This window comes from Sceloporus undulatus, chromosome 6, assembly GCF_019175285.1.
Source record: "Sceloporus undulatus isolate JIND9_A2432 ecotype Alabama chromosome 6, SceUnd_v1.1, whole genome shotgun sequence".
NCBI classification, from domain to species: Eukaryota; Metazoa; Chordata; class Lepidosauria; order Squamata; family Phrynosomatidae; genus Sceloporus; species Sceloporus undulatus.
The window spans coordinates 128,499,384-128,520,658 of record NC_056527.1 but is presented as its reverse complement, the minus strand read 5'-3'; the positions used below and the strand labels follow the sequence as shown (position 1 = coordinate 128,520,658).

Here is a 21,275-nt window from a genome sequence, read left to right as displayed (position 1 = left end):
CAAAGTAAATGTGGGATTTGCACTTCTGGTACAGATTAACCTTCCTTAGCTGGTGCCCTCCAAAGGTGCTGGACAATAATTCTCAATGGTTGTAGAAAAAGATATTGGGGTGTGTTTTGAATCACAAAAGCTTAGTATGGCTGCTAAACATTTAGACTCATAAACTCTGATGCACATCTCTGAGGTTGGATCCAGACATATTCATGCTGAAATTGGTGGTCAATTTAGGGGTGGTTTACACAGGTGGAAAAAATTGTACTCTTTCAAGTTCTATAGGAACATGACATATACCAGGGACGTAGCCAAGGGGGGGGTTCTTGGGGCCCGGACCCCCCCTTCCGTTAGATAAAACGAATGGTGTGTGCTGCTGCGCCGCTGCACCTAAGTCCCATTATAATGGTGGCACTTAGTCTGGACCCCCCCCCCTTCCCAAAATCCTGGCTACGTCCCTGCATATACCGTTTGACAATGAAATTGCTTTTTAGGCATTAATTGAATGTTTAAATACTCTTTTTGCTCATCATTCTTAGGGGAAAATAGGTTTTTTAAACATGTGTGTCAGGTTTGGAGTGGAATCGGGCTGGGTAAGCTAATAGGAGGACAGAACTCATCTGGCAAATTTGGTCTGTGTCACCATTTATTTATTTTTTATTCAGGTAGTAACTGAAGTCATGGTAGTAAATAGGAGCCAGTGTGGCGCAGTGACTTGAGACTTGGACTATAACTCTGGAGACCAGGGTTCGAATCCCAGCACAGCCATGAAACCCACTGGGTGACCTTCAGCAAGTTACACTGTCTCAGCCTCAGAGGATGGCAATGACAACCCCCTTCTGAAGAAACGTGCCAAGAAAACCCCATGAATGGTTCGCCTTAGGGTCGCCATAAGTGAAAAACAACTCGAAGGCACACAACAACAACTAAGTAAGAGAGGTCTAACAGAGTTTCTGAAATGGAAGTCTATTATTTTATAACCCTTTTTTACATGCAGTCATCCCTCTGTATTTGCAAGGGTTGGGGAGCCCAGCCATGCGAGCAAATAGAATGAAAACTGGCAAGATTGGCAGGCAAATAATAAGTCTATTGGTTGATAGGTTTTGGCATGCTGGAAAGAAAGAAAAAAGTGCACCCCCTTTATATCAATTTGAATTTGGGCAAAGGAAATGTGTGGTAGTCAGTACAAGTTGAGTCTGGTTTATTTGAAGTAGGTATGGCACTGATGGGGCCACCACTGTGGACCTGGAAAATGTAAAGCAAAACTAACTCATTTTTTCCTTTTGATAGATGACCCATCAAAATCAAGGGAACTTCAGTGAGTCAGTAAATTTGATTTCAGCACGACTAAGGTTGTATCCATTATTAGTGATGGGAAATTCTACATTCACATTTCTATTCAGCAACAGAGCATGGCAGGTTGACCTGACATTTGGGCAACCCTGCAAGGTTATGGTGAGATGGAAGACTGGATGGTTTTCTGCATTATTTGGGAAGAGGTATGGAGATAAAAATATAATAGATTGAAAAATCGATTCACACAGTTGGCTTGATGAGATTATAAAGAAAACAAAACTCTGAATATTTTTTTTGACATGTTTAGACTTAAGTGCAGAAAATCAGGATTCAGTTTAACACATGGTGATAGTGGTCATATCAATCACTCAGCTTACAATATAGATCCATGTTCATCACATCACTGTGAGTTGCTAATAACAGGTTCTCTGGTGTGGCAGTGTGTGGTCAATGTGTTGAATCAACCCAATGGCTACTTTACCATTTTCAAATGTGAGGTTGATCTAAGTATACAATTTCATTCACTGTGTGAATTGCTCTCTTCGTACACAAGTCTTACTATGCATAAGTGAACTTTTTCATCACAGCCATAACGAGAACTGTGCAACTTTCTGGACTGGAACTCCTAGGTTCTTCATTATTTGCTAGAGCTGGTGGAAACTACAGTCCAACAACATCTGGAGAGCCACATGATTCCCATCCCTGTTCTAGTGTGTAACATTTTAGGGGATCATGAACTGATGTTGAAGACAGGAATTTAAGACACACATTTGCATTATGTTGCACAAGCCAGCCTTGTGCACTGAATACAATTTTAATTCAACACATGAACAAATGTTGCACAAATGCTGAACAGAGCTCTGAGAACAGCATGGTGTGTTCCACATGGAAGTGAACATATACTGAGAGAAATACACTGTGTGTGTGTGGGGAGACTCCTTTTGTTTGGGATGGAAAAAGTTATCCAGCATCAGAATCAGAAATGCTCATGGCCCCTTTCACACTACACTATTACAATATTTTGATACCACCTTAGCTGCCATGGCTCCATCCTACAGAATCCCAGAACCTGTAATTTTGTGAGGTATTTTGAATTCTCTACCAGAACCCTCTAGTGCCCCATTAAACTACAGATCCTAAAATTCCACAGGATGCAGCTGTGACAAATGATGATCCAAGTACTAAACTGTGTAGTGTGAAAGGTGCACATATGTAGAAATGTCACTTCTTCAAATATTCTGGCCCTACCTGGAGAGTGCACTTTGAGCATTTTGCATGCATACAAATCAAGGATTATACCATTGAAGTACAGTCTTCATGCACCTGGAATGTGCCCTGAGGCTTTGGATTTTAGTGCTTTTCTCAGACAAGAGGACTAAACTGTGCAATGTTCTGCTCACAGAGGTTGTCATGGCATCCTCCTTACTGGTGACAAGGAAAAGCCATTTAAAGAACAAGATCTCACTTCCTAAGGGACAGACATCATTGCCTCCTTTAATACCCTTTCTGAAGGGTTGGGAGCTGAAATCTTCCCATTTAAGGAAGGTTTTTTGGTTCATTGACGAGTGCTTTAACTGTCTCAGTTTTGTACAAAAAATCACTGCTTTTGTTGGCACATTGTTGCTTTCTAAAAACAACAACATCCCTGCTGGCTGACTGCCTAAATACATTCAGAGCTGGTTTTTAAATTTTGAACTGAATTAAAATTGAACTGTGGTTTTATTTTTGTTGTTAAAACTCATAGAATGTTTTTTTTAAAGGTGGGATACAGACATTTAACATAAATAATAAATAGTATATTTTACTATGTGGGGATGAGGGAGGGGGAGAGAATGAGGGTAAATATTCAAAGAGCACATGAAGGGCTTTTGAGAGAAGAGACATACCCACTGTTATCATGACTGCACCCTTTGCATTGCCTTGGGATCTTGTATATGACTATCATGAGCCTTGTTCTCCTGCTGAAGCCTCCAATGCAATGTATGGAGGAGGGAAGAGAGAATGATGGTTTCCTATGGCACTTGGTGGCAGGGTTGGAGTGGGAGATGAGTGGCTTCATCAACACCACTCTTCTCCCATAGAACCAAATAGGCCCCCTTAGGCTATTCCCAACCCATATCAAGATCCCAACAGGGGAATGTTACATTCTTCCTTTCCTTTCTATGGTCAGGCCTAGAGCTGTAGGCTATTGCTTCTTAGCCTATGAACTGGTAACTTTAAATAAGCTAGTACAAATAACTCATGTTCCTTTTCTCTGGGGAACTCTCAAAGACGTTCCATCTTCTGCTGCTCAGCTTTAGTACCACCTCAGCAATGATACTACAGCTCCTTTCGTGGTGTGACATGTTCAGCTGAGCTGTGCTGCCTGGCCAATCACTGGCTCTTTCACTGTCGGTGGCGCTGAAGCAGACTCTCATAAGCCTGTCTGCTGTTATTTGATTTGTGCCAAATTTGTATTTGGAGCATCTGGGGCCTTCTCTTAGGTTCAAGACCCCCATCCTCCCAAAAAGAGGGTGCAGAGTGGAACAAGTGGACATTTTGATTTTAAATGGTGTGCTCCTTCTTTCAAGAGAGTCAGTTTAACTCTTTTGATCCATCTGCTTGTCTTAATGGAACTTCTAGGCCATGCTCTCTACTTTTGGGTATCCATGTAGTTTAGTTCTTCCTCTGTCTTTTCTTTGTAACCTTTAGGCTCCATAGGGTCTGGATGGTGGCTTGGGACCTCATCCTCCCATGCACACTACAACACACACACAAACACACGTATACATACTTCCATACTGAGCACAGACACACTCTCATGCATACGCACACCTGTTCTATTAAATGTATGTTTCACAGCTCCTGGGATGTCTTGATAAAATAAATGGGGAATTTTGTGGGGTTCAAAACCTTTCTCAGTGGCAAAACAGGAGAAGGTGAATGTCGAAAAGTAAACACTATACACTTTCTAAACCAAAAAGATCCATAAAAATATTCACATTTTTAGATGAACAATTATAAACATTCCCATTCAAAAAACACAAGGACACATCAGTTCCCCAGCCCCAACAGAAACATAAAAATATACCTCTATCAATGCTAGCCTGCAAGAGGTAATATTAAGTGATGAGCCATGGGCAAAGTCAGTCCACTGGCTGATTACCAAACTATGGCTTTTAGTAGCCTAGAACACGCTTCTTAAATATTCTGGAGAAAGATACTTCTCCTTAGTAAACATGGAAGCAGACCATTTTTTCCCTTAGAAAAACTAAGAAAATGTCTTATACTCTCCATGGCAGAGGTGGGAAGCTGGTGCCCCTCTAGACATTATTAGACTACAAACCGATCATCCCTTGGCTGTGCTTGCTAGGGACGAGGGATATCACAGTCTCACAACATTCGAGGGACAATAGCCTTGCCAAAACTCCAACCTCTTCACAGCAGGAGAGTATAATACATATCTTCAAACAATGAAAACTGATAGGGTATCCTTGAGGACTCATGATGGCACATTCTCTGTGTGTATGTGTGTACATGGGCTACTCTTTTTTTAACCAAAGAAATGAATGATCAAAAGGCTTCACTTTTCCCAAAGCCTAAATTAGAATCATAACGGAATTCATATGGCTGCAGGGGGTAGCACATGGAGCTAAATTTTACTTCCCCAGCATCCCTTAGTAATATGTACCTGCATTGCGGGTAAGAGGGAGGCACCTATTCTATCTGGCAATGAAATACTTGCATATTTTTGACCAGAGCAGCTACTGTGTTGGTTCTGCCCTGATAGTATGGTCAACAGGAAAAACACACCCTTCTCCTTTTGAATCAGAAGTGGCCTGACTCCTAGTGAAATGCATTGGGCTTGATGGTTGGGAACAATGCCTTACCACACAAGCACATGTGGCATGACAACAGCTGGTGATCCATTTTGACCAGGTAAGGACTTCAACCAACTTACAAGTGGTTCTCAGGCTGTACACAACCTCTAGTTGAAAGAGACCCATCACCTCCAGAATGGACAATGAGACAAGAGCACCATTCAGATTTCAGTGGCAATGATGTCCTCATAAGGAACATCAGTACCCTGGAGGTCAAGGTCTAAGGGCTCTTTGCCATCCTCCCCTGCAGCCAACTGCTGGACCATCTTCTCCAAATTCTGGTTCCGTTTGTACATATGCAGGTAACTCTGCTGCAGCTGCTTCTGGTAGTGGATCACTTTCTCCTTTTCCTCTTTCCAAACCTGCCGTTCCTGCTGGAATCCAGCTGTCATCTGCTCATTGTTGTCCCGCTCCTCCTGTAACTTTGCCTTCAGCTTCTCCACTTCACTCCACAGGACCTGGGCATCCTCCGTCATGTTACCCTCCATGCCTACAGAGGCCACCCCACACTTCATCTCTTCTCTGAGGATGGTCAATTCTGTTCTGAGTTCCGCAATTTCCTGTTCTAACAGGTTCACCTTCTCCCTCAGAAGCTCTGACTCATTCTTCTTGCGTTGGAGCTCATTTTCACACACCTCCAGCTCCAGAGCCTTGGCATGCAGAGATTCTTCCAAGTCCTGGATTTTCATCTCCAGTAGTTCCATTTTTGCCCGGACATCCTTCAGTTGAGCTTTCAGGTTGAGGACCTCATTGGTCTTGCTGTTGAGTTCTGTCTGGGATTCCTTCAGCTGTTGTTTGAGGAGAGAGATTTCACCAGATTTCTGACAAACCTGTAGGGACATAAGACAACAAGTGTCAGGATGTCATCTGGACACTGGCTTTCTGGACTGCCCAAACTACAGTGCAGTTCAGCTTGCACTAATGTGATGTTTATAAACACAGATCAAATGGTGAGTAACCTGAGATGGGGTCTGCATCCTTTCAGGAATAATTTGTCAGAGGCACATGTCAATGATCTATACCAAAAGATGCAGAAAGCCAACACTAGAGTGTGGAAAAGTTACTTTTGAACTACAGTACCCATAACCATTGACCATAGTAGTGGGGGATTCTGGGAGATGTAGTCCAAAAAGTAATCTTTTGGAATTCTAGGTAGGCAAGGCCAGAGTTTAAAGTAGACAGAGAAACCTTATTATCTCACTCTTGCTGCCATATCCTTTTCTGCATCTCTCTTTCTGCTCCTCTTCCTTCCCTCTTCTTGCCTCTCATCTTCAGGTTGCTGCTGAAAGTATTGTACTAAATGTTTCAGTAAATCACTTCCAGAGTGCTTTAAAATTAGGTTGAGGGGTGCAAGGTCCATGGTTGCCCATTCATTTCAGGAGGGTTTTCTGCATGTTTTAAATGTCTATCTGAGGGAGTACTGGAATGAAAATGGCCAGGGCCTACCATTACTCACAGTGAGGCAACAACAGGTGACAGTTTTGGGGTATCACGGAGAGTAGCACGTTATCAGTTATTAACTGAATCCCATTTAGAGAGATAGGCAAGTGACTTACTTGACAAGTAGCTTGAATGGCTATACAAAATGCCTGAGCTGGTAGCAACCCATACTTTAGCCACAAGTTAAAACTATATGAATAAAGGGGTTACCAAGGGAGAATGATATTAAGGCAAAGAGAACCTGAATCCTGCTATGCATTTAGTTACATTGTACGGGCATAAAAGGTACCACAGAATAACTTGTCAACTGCTGCCCTGCTACAGATAGCACATAAAACTGAAAAGTACAAAAATGTTCAAATTGGACAAATTGGCTGGAATTCTAGTAGGATCCTCCTCATACTTAGGTTTCCTTTTTGTAGGTGGATGTCTTTTTTGGGGCACTGTGGGAATTTGTATTCCCTGCACAGCACTCATATTCCCTGGCAGAGTCCAAAGCACCCCAGCAACCTACTTGATAAGAACCTTGTGCTGCCTGCATAGTCATTCTTTCTTTCTGGGCAAGCAGACAGGCTCAAAAATACAGCCAGACATGAAAGTATGATATCAGCATTGATATCCACTGGGGCCCTCCAGTGCTGCTGTTAAATCATGTTGTGTCTAGCTGTGGGAGACGTAGCCAGATGCTTCTCCAAGTCTGCTTGCTTGTTGCAAAGCATGGAATGGCTGTGTGGAGCAGCATCAGGGACTTATTAGAGAAGATGCAGAAGAATATATGGTTCAGGGTGGCAGAGGTCAGCATGCACTATTTACACTACACTAACAGGATGTTGGAATAAGGGCATAATATAGTCTAATAGCAAGAAAAATGTCATACGGTCATATGACATGTGAACATGACTGCATGAACTTAGAGAAGCTCCTGCAGGATCATGAGACTTTGCATTGCTGAGGTGCATCTCGTCTAGTGAAGGAGATATCTACAAGGCCACATCAATTCCTATTTCAAAAAAAAGGCAAGTTTGCATGAAAAGGGATAAATGGCAAAGAATCCTGGCTGGAGCTATGGTAAAATCCCATCAGGAGCTGAGCCTAAATTATAATTAGCTGTAGATCACCAAATCTGTCCAGTTCTGAAGTCACCCCCATCACAAGAAGTACATACCATAGATACCACATACAATATGTTCTTCAATATTCTGTGCCAGTCTGGAAGATGAAATTTAAGCAACATGGTTTCTGCATGTTCAGTTATTTGACCTTTGGTCACAACACACCATTTCTCCCTGTCTACATGCAAACACAGCCCCTGCACAAAGATTGAACAGCAATTTCTATAAAAGACTGAGACCAACTTTCTCCTATGAAGGCAGAGTAGAATCTCACCTCCCATTGGGTTTCCTCCAGTGCTGGAGCAAAGTTGGTCTTCTCTTTCTCATAGGACCTTAGCTTGGTCTCCAGAAGGTCCTGTTCCTTCATTAGATTTGCCAGCTCCTCCCGGAGCTGCTTCTTCTCCTGCTGCAGCTGGAAAATCTGGAGCTGCAGAAGCTGCTGTGCCCTCTGGCTTTTCTGTGAGGTATGCTTGAGCTTGTTGTTGCATTTCTGCTTCAGCAGTTCCATTTCATCCCTGCAGCGTCTCTGTTTTTCCTCGTAGTTTTGGCAAGAGATGATTTCCTTCTCCTCAAAACTGCACTGGAGCTCCTGCAACTCACCTTCCCTCTCCAAGAGCTTCTGCTCCAACTCCTGAATGGCCGACTCCTCTGTGGAGATTGGTGAGCGGATGCAGGAATTCTTCTCAGTAGGATTGGGGTGGGCAGAAGGAGCTTTGCCCGGATTGAGGATTTTGGTGCCCCCGTCAGAGAATGACAAGGCCTTTAGGCTCATCATGTTACTGTCCTGCAGGATGGCACACTGAGTGATGTTGTGGGCAGAGCCCCCAAATCGACTAATGGGGCCTACTGGAGCAACAAGAGGGTCCAATTGGTAGCTGCTGGCCGTACTGTGAGTCGGAAGGCTTGACATGGAGTTCCTCCCTGAGTCTGACAATCCCCCAGAGCACAAGGCAGGTTTAAGGTCCCCATCTTTAGCTTTGTCCTGGGATTGGAGTGGCTGAGAGGCATGGGTGCCATGCTCTGGAGTAGATTGGAGGACTGTGTTTGAACGAGGGAGCACAGGTTTGAAGGCAGTGGGCCTGGCAACGTTCTTCTCTGTGCCCTGGGAAGAAAGAACAACCAGCCAGTTAGTGTAGAAAGTGACACACACTCACATCCTATGCCTCTTCACTAATAGGTAGTAAAGGCCAACAGCTGGACACTCCTCTGTTACTTTCTCATCTGTACACAGACACATACATGCAAAAACAGTGATGTGGATTTTTAAAATTTCTGGTGCCCTAAATTAGTGTTAGCTATTCAATTTACATCCCACATAAGACTCAATGCAGCTAAGCAGAGAATGATCTCACTTAAGATATTCTGTTCCTAAAGTTGGAGCACTGCAGGGCACCAGCACCTCGCATACTTAAGACACTTTCTTTTTAAACTGAATCTGACATTCCATTCAGCAATACAATTAAAAAGAAGGTGCACTTCTTGCAAACATGTTGTTTTAAAGGTGAATTTTTGAAGATTTTCACTGTGTTGAAAATAAGAGAACACACTACAAATAATAGAATGATTAAAGCAGACTACCTGATTCCTGCAATGTGGATTCTGCAAACTGTACAGTAAAGAAATTATCTAGGTAGGAGTAGAAAAATATTTCTAGTTTCTGTTAGTTACATGTCTGTTTAATCTTCAACTCATCCCATCTATTTTTGCATCAGTATAAATTTTTGAAAGCACACAAAATTTGCATTTACTTCCATCAGGTCTTTCTGTAATATGCTCGTATGCACACACCTTTCTGTAATGCAGCCCATTTTGTACACAATGTTCTCTAATACACAAATATTTGTATGCTATTTTGGAGCCAAAACCTGCATTGAAAAAATTGGAGATGTGCACAGTCCAAAGAATAATTATGTTCTGATGTAAATATTAGTCCAGGTAGTAAGTGTTGGATTACTTAAAAAAAGAATTTTTCCTCCTCTGCTAGGTCGAAGAAGAGCAGTCGTTTAATACTGTAAACTTTCAACTTTTCCAGGTGCAACACAATCATGTTTACAGATTCACTTCTTAATTTTTTGTCATATCGCTGGAGACCCACAGCTGCTTTAGATTCTGAGGCTTGACATCTCCAAATTATTAGCTGATGGCAGAGACTGCCAGTGGATCTAACCTCTTGGGAGGCAGCAAATCCATGCCTCTTGTAACTTCTCCATGTTTAGTGGAAACTTTGCCAGAACTGGATGTGATACTGGCAGAACTCCCATTCTACCTGGAGAAGCTGTAGAAAGAATTGTAGTAAAATCTGGAGTGATGGTGAGGTTGATTGACCCAGTCACCCATATGAGACAGTGCTATGGTGGTAAATTCTGAAGTGTAGACCTTTATTGTGACAGCGCATATGGCAACATACTCAAGGAGTATGTCTTTGCTCTCTCCAGTGTTGTGATGGAGTCATTGCTTATACAGTTTAAGCACCAAGACTTTCTGATTAGCAGGAACTATTTCTTAATCTGCCCTGTATTATTATGAGTGATCCATATTCTAAACTAATTTTTTTTTTGGGGGGGGGGGGGGATTGACAGGGCAAACAAATCGTGCTAAGAAAACCCTGGGATAGGTTTGTCTTAGGGTCTCCATAAGTCAGACTTGAAGGCACACAACAACAGCAACTAGCACTACGACTTCTACCTGTTTTCCTCTCAAGTAGGAAACCAAAAAGGAGTAGGGCAGATGAAGTAATATTTCCTGCTAATCAAAAAGTCTTGGGGCTTAAACCATGTAAGCACTGACTCCACTACAACACTGGAGATGGCAGAAGTGTTATGAAAGTGTTATGGCCCTTGTGCCTTGCTTGTGGAGTTCCTACATCCAACTGGTTGGACAGTGGGAAGTTGGATTCCAGCAGAGCTATTCTTGTGTTAACACAGATTGGGTCTTATACTCTGAACAAGTTTCAAATGACTCACTAGGTCCAGCTGGTTGGAGAGTGGCTTGAGTTTAGGGGGTGTTGCAGTGCCATAGTCCACGCTGCTCCTCCCAGCCTGGCTCCCTAGCTCCCCACCAGAGAGTGGTGTGTAGTCTGCCCGGTTAGCTTTCTGGTTGACCTTGATGTAAAAGAAATCTTCATTCTTGTTGCCCTTTGAGCTGGCCTTATTATGCCCAGTTTCCTGAGAGAAGCCAAATTTCAGCAGCCCATCCGAGTATCTGTTCAGCTTCTTCAAGTGGGACGATTTGCGCAGCTTGTACTGTGATGCCCTACAGTGTTTGCTATGGAAGCTATGCCCAGAAATAAGGCTACTGACACTTCCCATTATGGTGGTGATACTGTTGTGGCTCCTGGATGGAGGACATACACTGAACAGATAATGCCCTGGTTCTGTTTTCAAGGGGGATGTCTTGACAGATGGGAGAGAAAGCTGGTGCTGTGATCATAGCAGAAATTTCACTGTGCCAGGGATCAATAAACCTGAAAAGAGAGAAGGACATGAAAACTGGTGAGAACAGCACAGGCAGCTTGGGAAATCTTCCTATAATCAATATGAGGAAGACTTGAATTTAATCTCCACATTGACACACTGCACTATGCTGGATAAATCATAATCTCTCATTTTTAGCACCTTGGTTGTAAAATGGGATTAACAATGACTTTATTATCATAAACAATGGTAAAATATGGTTTATCTGCTCATAAACCAACAGGGTTAAGAAGAGGCCCTTAATAAATAAGAAGAGGCATTGTTATCTGTGCCACCCTGACCCTACTGAAATCCATGAAAGCTCACAGTGGTCCTTTGGCATCTACTGGGGTTTGGTTCCAGCAGCAGCCCCCGTGGACACCAAAATCCATGGATGCTCAAGTCTCATTAAGTACAGTGACATAATAAATTGGTTTCTCTTATATAAAATGGCAAAATCAAGATTTGCTTTTGATATTTATATATACGTTTTAAATACTTTCAAGCTGTGGGTGGTGGAATCTATGGATATGGAATTCCAACTGTACTAAAGTACCGGTAAACCACTTAGTCTTCAAAGTGCCATTACATTCCTCCCTCCCCACCACCTTTTTTGTCTCCCTGGTCCCACCTTGGTGCTTCTCTGCAGGCCTCTGCTGTCAGACTCAGCCAAGTTCTTTTTATCTTTATTCCCAAAGAAACCCCCTTCGCTTTGTGTGCCCTGTAATTTTCCACACTCTCTGCCTGGGCTTAACATGGATGCTACTGCAGTCCTTAATTACTGCTAACATCTTGTGTAGCGTTCTGGAAGGCAAGCGGTATTGGATAATAACACAGTGTGTTATTACCATCATTATAGTTCAGGGGTGCGCAGAGAGCTGGTTTTTCCTTTTCCTCTGGCTTTTTAAAAAAGCAAGAAAATGATCCTTATTACAATCTCAATGTCTCTCTCTCTCTCTCTCAGATATTGGCAGTAAAAAGAGGACAATGATGGTGCATATTTAAAGGACCAGGATGGATAGAGTGGATGCAGGTGGGCATTAAAATAAACATATCATCGAAATAAACCCCATCTGGGCGCCAGAGTGGGTGGGGATGATAGGAAAGGGGCAAGAAAGACTTCAGAGCCTGATTCACTGTAGCAGAGCAATGGAGTGGAAGCTGCTCTGCTCCCCACTGCTTTCTAAAAGCTTTTCCATTCACCACGCTGTGGGTGTTAAGACTCCTTGGCAGAGAACAAGCCCAACTCTTTCTACAGCTTCCTCCAAGTTGTGATGGAAACAACACACAGGTGTGTGTGTATGTATATGAAATGTCCTCCTCTCCCTTCCTGGCTTCAAAAGCAATGGTTTCTAACCAAGCAGCTGTAAAAATCTGTGTGGGAGAGAACAACAATTCCAGGGAAATGTGGGGAAAGGGTGGCTCTGACTGACGGCAGAAACTTTGTCATGAAGAGGAAATGGTGGAACACATATCAAAAAGTTGCAAAAGGGGGTTTGTTTAAGTCTAGAAGCCATAAAGAGAACACAATTTTGATATATCAGAACAAGCAATACACACATACTATTGGTTGTCCTGATATATCAAAATTGTGTTCTCTTTATGGTGTGTGTGTGTGTGTGTATGAATGGTGTAGTGGTTTTTGTGTAGGACTACAACTCTGGAGATTAGGGTTCAATTGCCATTCGGTCATGAAACCCACTGGGTGGCTTTTGCATACTCTCAGCTTCAGAGGAAGGCAATGGCAAACTTCCTCTGAACAAATCTTGCCAAGAAAACGAAATGATAGGTTTGCCTTAGGGTCATCATAAGTAACTTGAAGGCACACAACATACATACATACATACATACATAATATGAGATAACCATAGGAAACCACATAAATGACGTGACATGGTGTTAAACCTTTTTTCACAACAGCTGAAACACAATAAAAAGATTAAGATGCTATTAAATTTAGTAGTATGTTTGCAACAGAAAATCTGCTGCCCAGCAAGAAATCATCTTTGCTTCTTCTTCTTCTGCATTGCTTGTACATTTATAAATAAGCAAATACTGAAAAGATACTATCTGTCTCCCACGCTCTTATTATCTTAGAGTCAAAGTGGATGTGACACCATTCATACCATTAGCAATTGCATGAATGGTTCCTAAAGGTACAAAGCAGGCATGGTGTATCTGCAGAGGTAGAGAATACAGGGGAGGATTCTGCTGGATGTTTGGGGGTTAGGTAAGAGACAAGGACTGTAATGCTTTTCCTTTCAGTGGGCCTGATTCTGATCTTGACCTCCTATTTGTAAAGGGCACTGCTATGAGATTTCCTTATAGTTGTGGGGTCAACTCAACCCAGATTGGGATCACAGTGACAGCTGAGCAGTTAAAGGCCACACTTGCTCCAATGATCCCAATCCTAGATATTCACTTAAGAAAAAATTGTACAACTGCAAATGGCATGAATTCTGTTTTCTCTATTTTGATCATAAAGTAGCTTCAGCCTATCAAGTTGTCTTGCTCAGTCTGTTGCCTTTTAGTTGGTAGTGGAAGATGGAAGTTGTAGTCTAACATATCCAGAGGTTCCATATACTGCAGTTTGTATATTCATAATAAATATACTGTAGTGAACAAAATCAAGACCAAGTAGAGCTGTCTCTTCACATCTTGCAATTTCACATATTGCTAGGGAAACTGGGGAGATATAACATTAAGATATGCTTCTTCCTTCTTTTATAGCTGAATCATTTGTTGCCTTTTTATTTTTAACCTGTGCCTTGAACACTTCCTTTAATGGGAAGAAGAGGGGATTTTTTTTTTTAAAAAAAATGATTTGTGATATTTGCTTCTGTGTAAGTCATTTAAGTAAGTAATAAATGGAAAGCATAAGAACATGACTTGCTACAAGAATCACAAATTTTGCATCACATTAAACAAGCGAACTCATTACTAAACCCTGCTGAATAGTCTATCCCAAATATAGCATGGTACAATTGCATTGCACACGCATGAGCTTTAACTTGCTGATGGCTGCAAACTATGCACCTTTCCTATATTGACAAGTTCCCATGTTACTCATCCATCCCAACCTGCACCAGCTTTTTTGCCCTTTCAGCAGGCATCAAGGTCCATAGCGAAGCCAGTGCCAATTGCAGATGCCAGTTTGTCTCCCCAGTCCAGGATGGGAATCACTTCAACCTCCCTTCCAGCCTTTTCCTTTGGTTGAGAAATCATGTAATTCCACTGTGTAGCCACTGTTTATTTGGGGCAGGGGGCAAATTAAATACAATTAGTTAAAATGGGATCCAACTTGTCTTTCTCCTTTATCCTCCACCCTTCAAATGGGGAATGACACAAGCCTGTGCCTTAGTGGCCACAAGAGTAAATCGCCCAACTACTGACTGTCCCATGTAGCGCCAACGTCTCCATTATGGTACAACAAAGGGGAGTGCAATAGATGAGCCATTGTGATGCAAATGGGAAGAGGGGGGCAAGGGAATATGCAAAAGGGTTACAGACAATGCCGAGATTTGTAAACCACAGAGATTATATCTTTCTTGCCTAGGGAATACAGGGAGGGAGCTAGTGTAGGCAATCTGCGATTGAGGATGCAGACTCCCTTACTAGGGAAGCACCTGGCTTTGCAACTCCATACATTGGGAAGCCAACAGTGAGCTGCCCTCGCCTGGGTCTTATTCCCCCTGTTTAGAGGGGGAAGCCTCACTCGCCTCCAGCTGGATGATCCTTAACAAAATATTCAAGAGCCTGTTAGCCAAATTAATCAATGCAGGTCGGGAGAGGGGGAAGATAATGGGACATATGGGGAGCTTGTTAGAAGGTTGCGGAAAGGCACACTGCTCATTTCTGTACAAATACAGGAATGCTGCGTTCTATGTATCACTTTCTGACTGTTTTAGGTGCTATGGAGATATGAACGGGGGGAAGGGGGCATTAGGGCAAAACATGCTATGATGGCGCTTTGCAGGTACTGGGTAGCATGCCATTGGCTCGCAATTTTGGAGCCGAAGAACAAGATGACTTCACTGGAGCTCCCTCCTTTTCACATATCCACTGCCTGTATCCTTTTTCTCTGGGCTTCCATCCCTGCCAGTACTAATGTTCTTTGCTCTTATTTTTGTTGCTGCTGGCACATTTTGAGAAAGGAAGTGAACAGCAACAACATCAAAGATGGTGAGCGCCAGATAGCTCTGAAGGTCAGCACAGCGCAATGGGTCCTGGCTGGAGTGTGAGGCTCCAGCAGGTGTCCACTGAAGGTGAACTCTGATACCAGCCTCTCAAAACATTAAAGACCTACTGGACTGAAGTTTCTGACATGTTCTGTGATCAGGAAATCTGTCCATTTTCTTCTGGTACTTTCATGTTAGATGTATTATTTTATGGATAAATGAATTAAAATGAGGTAGGACAGTGTGCCTGTTTTTTCATTCCAGAGACTTCAGTGTTATCTATACCCCAAAATATGCCCTATTCCTAAGCTGCTTCTGCCAAGGGCCCTCCAGCCCACCTATTAACATTCAAATTACTCCATGGATGGTTGTTGTCTAAGGCAGCATGCATGCCAGCTGTCAATCTGATACGAAGCCTATTCCTTCCAATTTATATAAAATGTCTGACAGAAAACACACATACTGCACATGCCACAAATTCCTGGAAACATTGGGCTGCATGTACATTTGTATTTGGTGGGCAACGCAACATAGTGTACAACTTCTGGCAACAGAATTTAAGAAGCATATTGCTAAAATGTGAGCCACTGTGTTGTAGTGGTTTGAGCACTGGACTGTGACTCTGCAGACCAGGGTTAAAATTCTGGCTTGGCCATGAAAACCAACTGGGGTGGCCTTGGACAAACCACAAGTCACATTCTCTCAGCCTTAGAGAATGGCAATGGCAAACTCCATCTGAAGAAACCTGCCAAGAAAACCTCTTGATAGGTTCACCTTAGGGCTGTCATAAGCCACATAGCCTGTGTTGAAGGGCATTGGAACTGTGATACACAAGTATTCCATTCACAAAGCTAGAATATCTCACTATTGGAGGGAAAGTAGGGACCAGGTGCTGACATTTACTAGACTTGTTGAAAAGCCACCTAGATCCAGTGTGACCAAACAATTAGGGCAGGTGTAGGAATCGTGTCATCTAGATGTTACTCTACCAAAACTTCCAGCAACTCTAGCCAGCATATGTCATGATGAGGAATGCTAGCAGCTGCAGTTCAACACCAACTAGAGGGCTGTGATTCCACCCTTAGGTTAGAGTATCAGTCTAGGATTGGGGAGAACCAGTTTAAAATCTTGTCTCACTCATTACATTCAATGTGAGACCAAATCAGCCTCCAAACCCTACCAACTTGCTCTGAAATGATGACTGACAATTCCAGTCAATGTGACTGGAAATCAATCTGAATGAAGGTAATCTGCAAGACAGATGCTGGGGCACGTGCAACATTTGTTTATCACTAGCAGGGGAATGGTCCAAATCAGACTTCACCAACCTGATGGCCTCCCAAATGCAAGCGAGAAATGACGATATTAGGTGGTGGAAAAACGCTTCAGCAGTCTCAGTCCAGATGTTGAAAAATCTGAGCCTAAGTACGATGACCCCATCCCAGCAGAATCTGTCACAGCCCCTCCCTCATCTTCCCGCCATTAGCATTCATGGGATGAATTTAAACCAGGCACCTACTTAATGAGTGGGTGCTTAATTGCCTTTCCTTGAGTGGATGAAGAGCCCCATTACAAGACACTCATTTACTCTCATTCATCAGCCCCATTCATTCTGCTAACATTCTCCAGGATTATTTTGATAGCGGGCAACAAGAGCATTGGTGGGGATTCACAAAGCTCAGACATGCACAACACAACACAACACACGCACACATCACTGTGACCTATCATTAGTTAGGGAGAACACTTCGGAGTGAATTACATCTTATAGTTGCTTATATGTGCAAGAACTTGGGAGTTCATCATGCTTCATGTTAGCTCAATGGAGAGCACTTGGAGGAATCCACAGCCATTGGATAGCTGCTACATAACCAAAATCGAGAATCGGTCCAGTAATCAGGCAGAAGTAGATCCCATACTCTCAAAAACAACAGGCTTCCGTTTGTTCAAACAACCACTGTTTGTCAGAAAGCAGAAAAGAACCACCAAGGGAAACATTTTTCCCCATTAGTTCTTCACACCCGCCCACACCTTTTATTACAATCCAGAAGGTTACAAAGTTCATAGCCCACTAGATCCAAAGTTCATCAATGAATCATCTTTGAACATCATGCCCACTCAAAACAGGTGCAGCCATTCCGTTGTTGAAGAAGAAGAAGCATACCCATAAACCCAAGTTAAATATTTCAGGGGAAGGATATGTTTTCTGAGTATTTAATTATACAGAGCATCTCACTCTTCCAACTGATGTGCAACTAATGCCACAATTGAATTGGCACTAATTATGCCTCTGCTTTTCCTCTAAGGGATTTGATGAATCCCCGGGGATTTGGGATCTGCATTACTGTTACCCTTCAGAGGTTTTGGTCTCTAATAGATGCCAGAGCTGCAGCAATTCGAGACTCATTTCCTTGGATCTCCTGAACCAAGCAGAACTCACAGGACTGTCATATTGTGTAGTGTTGTATGCAAACATGCTAAGCATCAGTGGTCCTCAGAGACAAGCAAATGAGAGGATTCCTTTGAATTCCCATGCCCACTGTTTAATGTAAAGCTATTACACTCTTTTGCTGGGCAATATTTATCAAGCAAACATCTCCCCATATGATCACCAGTTCTGAGACATTTCATAGAATACTGGGGCATAAGGCGCCAAAACATCGTGTCTGTTAAGCTTCTTTTAAGGCAAGATCCTCCACACGTCAGTTCACCCAACACCTAATCCTGATCACCATATGCCACAAGCAAAAAGAGCAAACCCAAGACGGTACCAAGCCCAGCAGCTACAGCTGAACAGATCAGATAATAAGTGATAGGAAAGATCCTCTGCCTGAGAACCTGAAGAATTGTTTTGATTCAGAGTAGACAAAACTGGACTAGACAGACACAGAAGCTAAGAGATATAAAGGAGCTTCTTGTGTTCCAGAGCAGATTACTCCAGATAAATCAAAGCAGTCAGCCAGATCAAAACACAGACTAGAGACAGAAACCTATTTGTTAATATGAATTCCACTATATTACATTCGGGGCGGGAATAGCAGGATTTGAGTTACAATGTCCAGCAGCTTTCCTTCCAATTAAACCATAGATTTCTCTCTGATTCATTAAAAATAAAGTTCTGAGAATTGTTGTGGAGTTTAGTTGACAAGTGGTACGGATATTTCTGCTGGGGCTGAAGCAAGTGAGGTTGGTCTGGCTTACAGTTTCTTCTATCCTTCCTGCGTGTCTATGAGCATTCCTTTCTAACGTACCTCATTCCTCTTTGGTGAGTGAGAAATGGGGTTCATTACAATATTCATACAGTTATTCCATTCTCTCCCAAACTCAAAACGGGGTGAGAAGAGTGAAATCATGGATAGGATTTCTCATCTTTGTTTCGGTAAGATTTTTAGTGCAATAATAATCTAATATAAATTTAAACAAGTTAGAATCAACATAGCAAAAGCAAAGATTCTCTTTTCAACATAAATATGACTTACAGGAGTTCTAGTTTTTTTAGTGTAACTGTATTTCACTAACTCTTCTCTCTCTAGGGAAAACATGCATCCGAAGGAGAAGGAGAAGGAGAAGAAGGAAGCAGTTTTTTTCCTAAACAGAATGGAGAAGAGGGAGGGAAGTTTTTGGATGCAATTAGCCAGCTACCTACATTGCTCCCTAGGGAAATATTCTGTCTTGGAAGGATGCTTGCTGTTTGCCTTTCTTTACCCTCAGTATGCCATACCCTCTAACTATCCGGATTTGACAGGGGCAGTCTTGATTAATCTTCTGCCATCCCACTTTTTCAGCTGCTTTTAAGACATTCCAGTTTGTTCCTACTTTCTCCATTTGTCCTCAGCTTATCTCAGTTGCTTCAAACTGGGTTCAGAGTGCAAAAGTACTTTGCACTCAACTCAGAAAAAGGGTGGAGAGGAGGGTCAAAGTCGTCCCCTTTCCAGTAGGCTCATGCAAAAGCACACTGCTGTAGTCATTCCCAGCTTGTATGTTCTTCTTCATTAATAACTTTTATCATCTTGACTGCACGTTGATGTTGCTTGACTACATATGTCCTGTTTTTCATATGCGAAATGTTGGAGGGCATGAACTGTCTGTCTGTTGTTGCATGCTTTCAAGTTGTTTCTGACCTAAGGTGACACTAAGATGATCCTATTGCAGGGTTTTCTTGCCAAGTTTCTTCTGAGAGGGTTTGCCACGTAGAACAGTAAATACAACGAAATATGACGAAGACAGAAAAGTCCCTAATTCCACCTCATCCAAAAGAAAGCCTGCCTAAATTTGAGATTCTTTCATGGAATCACTAATACCATTTGAAAACAGACTCTTCTTGGCAAGTGGTGCCCACTGAGGTCCACCAATCTGGCTGGGCACCCTTTCTCAGGGTGTTGACTGAGCCCACCTCTGGCTGTCACTGCTGCAACGTATCCACCAAATTATGAAAGGGGTGCGTGGGGAGCGAGCTTTTTTAATTTCAGATTTGAGAAGTTAGTAGTTGTGCTTCTGGGAGTTGCCATGGAAACTAGGTCCTATTTGCAATCTCTTCCGTTCCACCTCTAAGTAATGAGATAGCAAACCTTTCTACTGTGGGGAAACAGAACTTGGGCTCTAAATGACACTCCAACAATTTAACAAACACTTGAGAATCTTCCCACTCTTCACTTGATGTCTCTTCAGAAGTTATGCAGCTCAATATCTTGCGCAGCTTGGAAGTTGCTTGGTTGGATTACAAATTCCAGAATCCTTCAGCCACCATGACCACTGGCCATGTTACCTGGAGGGATCTGTTGTCTAACAATGAAATTTTTCTACACTTGGATCTCACCACATCTACTCCAAGTAGGAGAGGAAAAGATGCCAGCCAACACTGCTTTCTGATGGAAACCAGGCTGCATCTGCACTTGCAGATATAATACACCCTTCCTCTTCAGTCACCATTCTGCCTTGGAATTCACAGATCCTGTAGATCTTGAATCTGCACTAGCATTGCCAGGTGACCCTTTATCATAAGGAATTTATGTGAGGGCCAGAAAGCATGTCTGGGTTTAAACTGACATTTTGAGAGAATCCCCCACCCCATTTTCTTATTCTTTGTAGATAATTTTCAAATAGAGTTGGAAGGGTCATTTCTTTTACTCACTAGAAAAGGGAGGGGATCTATACTTGTAACATATTGTTTGCACATTTGAAGCATTTTTGACCCTGCTTTTCAATCAGAAAGCCTCCCCAGACTTCCTCCTATAAAGACAATAAAACAAGACAGTACCTGTTCACAGGTCTGTAATTTGAAACAGGGATCAGCAGACTTCATGCTTACAGGATTTACCTGGTTTCATTTTTGTGTTTTTTGTTTGCTTTTTTCAAGAACATTCTAAGATATCATAGATACCAACATCAGAATCATCCCTGCTGCAGTATTCCCAATTTCTATGTATGGGTGTGAAAGCTGGATAGTGGAGAAACCTGAGAGGTATGAAATCAATGCCTTTCATATGGGGTGCTGAGGCAGGCAGCACAAGAAGGGATGGCAGAGGCACCCTGGTTGGCAGAAGCAGGCTGGAGTTGTTGTTGTTGTTGTTGTTGTTGTTGTGTGCCTTCAGGTTGCCTCTGACTTATGGTGACCTTAAGGTAGGGTTGCCATAACCCGGTTGCAACCGGGTTTTTCCCGGTTTTGGCTGCACCTGCCCGGTCACGGCACGGGTGCAGCCAAAAACCGGGGAAAGCCCGGTTGCAGCGGGGTTGCTGGGCAACCCTGGGGCCTCGCTGCCCTCCTCCTCCTCCACCACGCATGGCCGCGTGGAGGAAGAGGAGGGCAGCGAGGCCTGGGGCGGAGGAGGCTGCAGGGAGGTGGCGCCTCCTGCGCGCAGCCACGCCAACCTCCCCGCCTCCCTGCAGCCTCCTCCAGCCTCACGCCTTCCTCCGCGGCCTCTGCGGGGGCCGGGGAAGGAAGGGAGG

The 21,275-nt window shown here is 43.0% G+C and overlaps 1 protein-coding gene across 1 annotated transcript in view; it reads right to left on the bottom strand.

Annotated features, from left to right (window-relative positions):
* Positions 1–853: 853 nt before the first annotated feature.
* Positions 854–21,275, bottom strand: part of LZTS1 (leucine zipper tumor suppressor 1) — a 29,444-nt gene continuing 9,022 nt past the window's right edge. The window contains exons 2-4 of the mRNA XM_042477470.1: positions 10,663–11,162; positions 7,974–8,801; positions 854–5,977 (exon numbers count right to left, since the gene is read on the bottom strand). Of these exons, the coding sequence (XP_042333404.1) occupies positions 5,309–5,977; positions 7,974–8,801; positions 10,663–11,007 (1,842 nt within the window). The 5' untranslated portion in view covers positions 11,008–11,162 and the 3' untranslated portion in view covers positions 854–5,308. The remainder of the gene's footprint in view (positions 5,978–7,973; positions 8,802–10,662; positions 11,163–21,275) is intronic.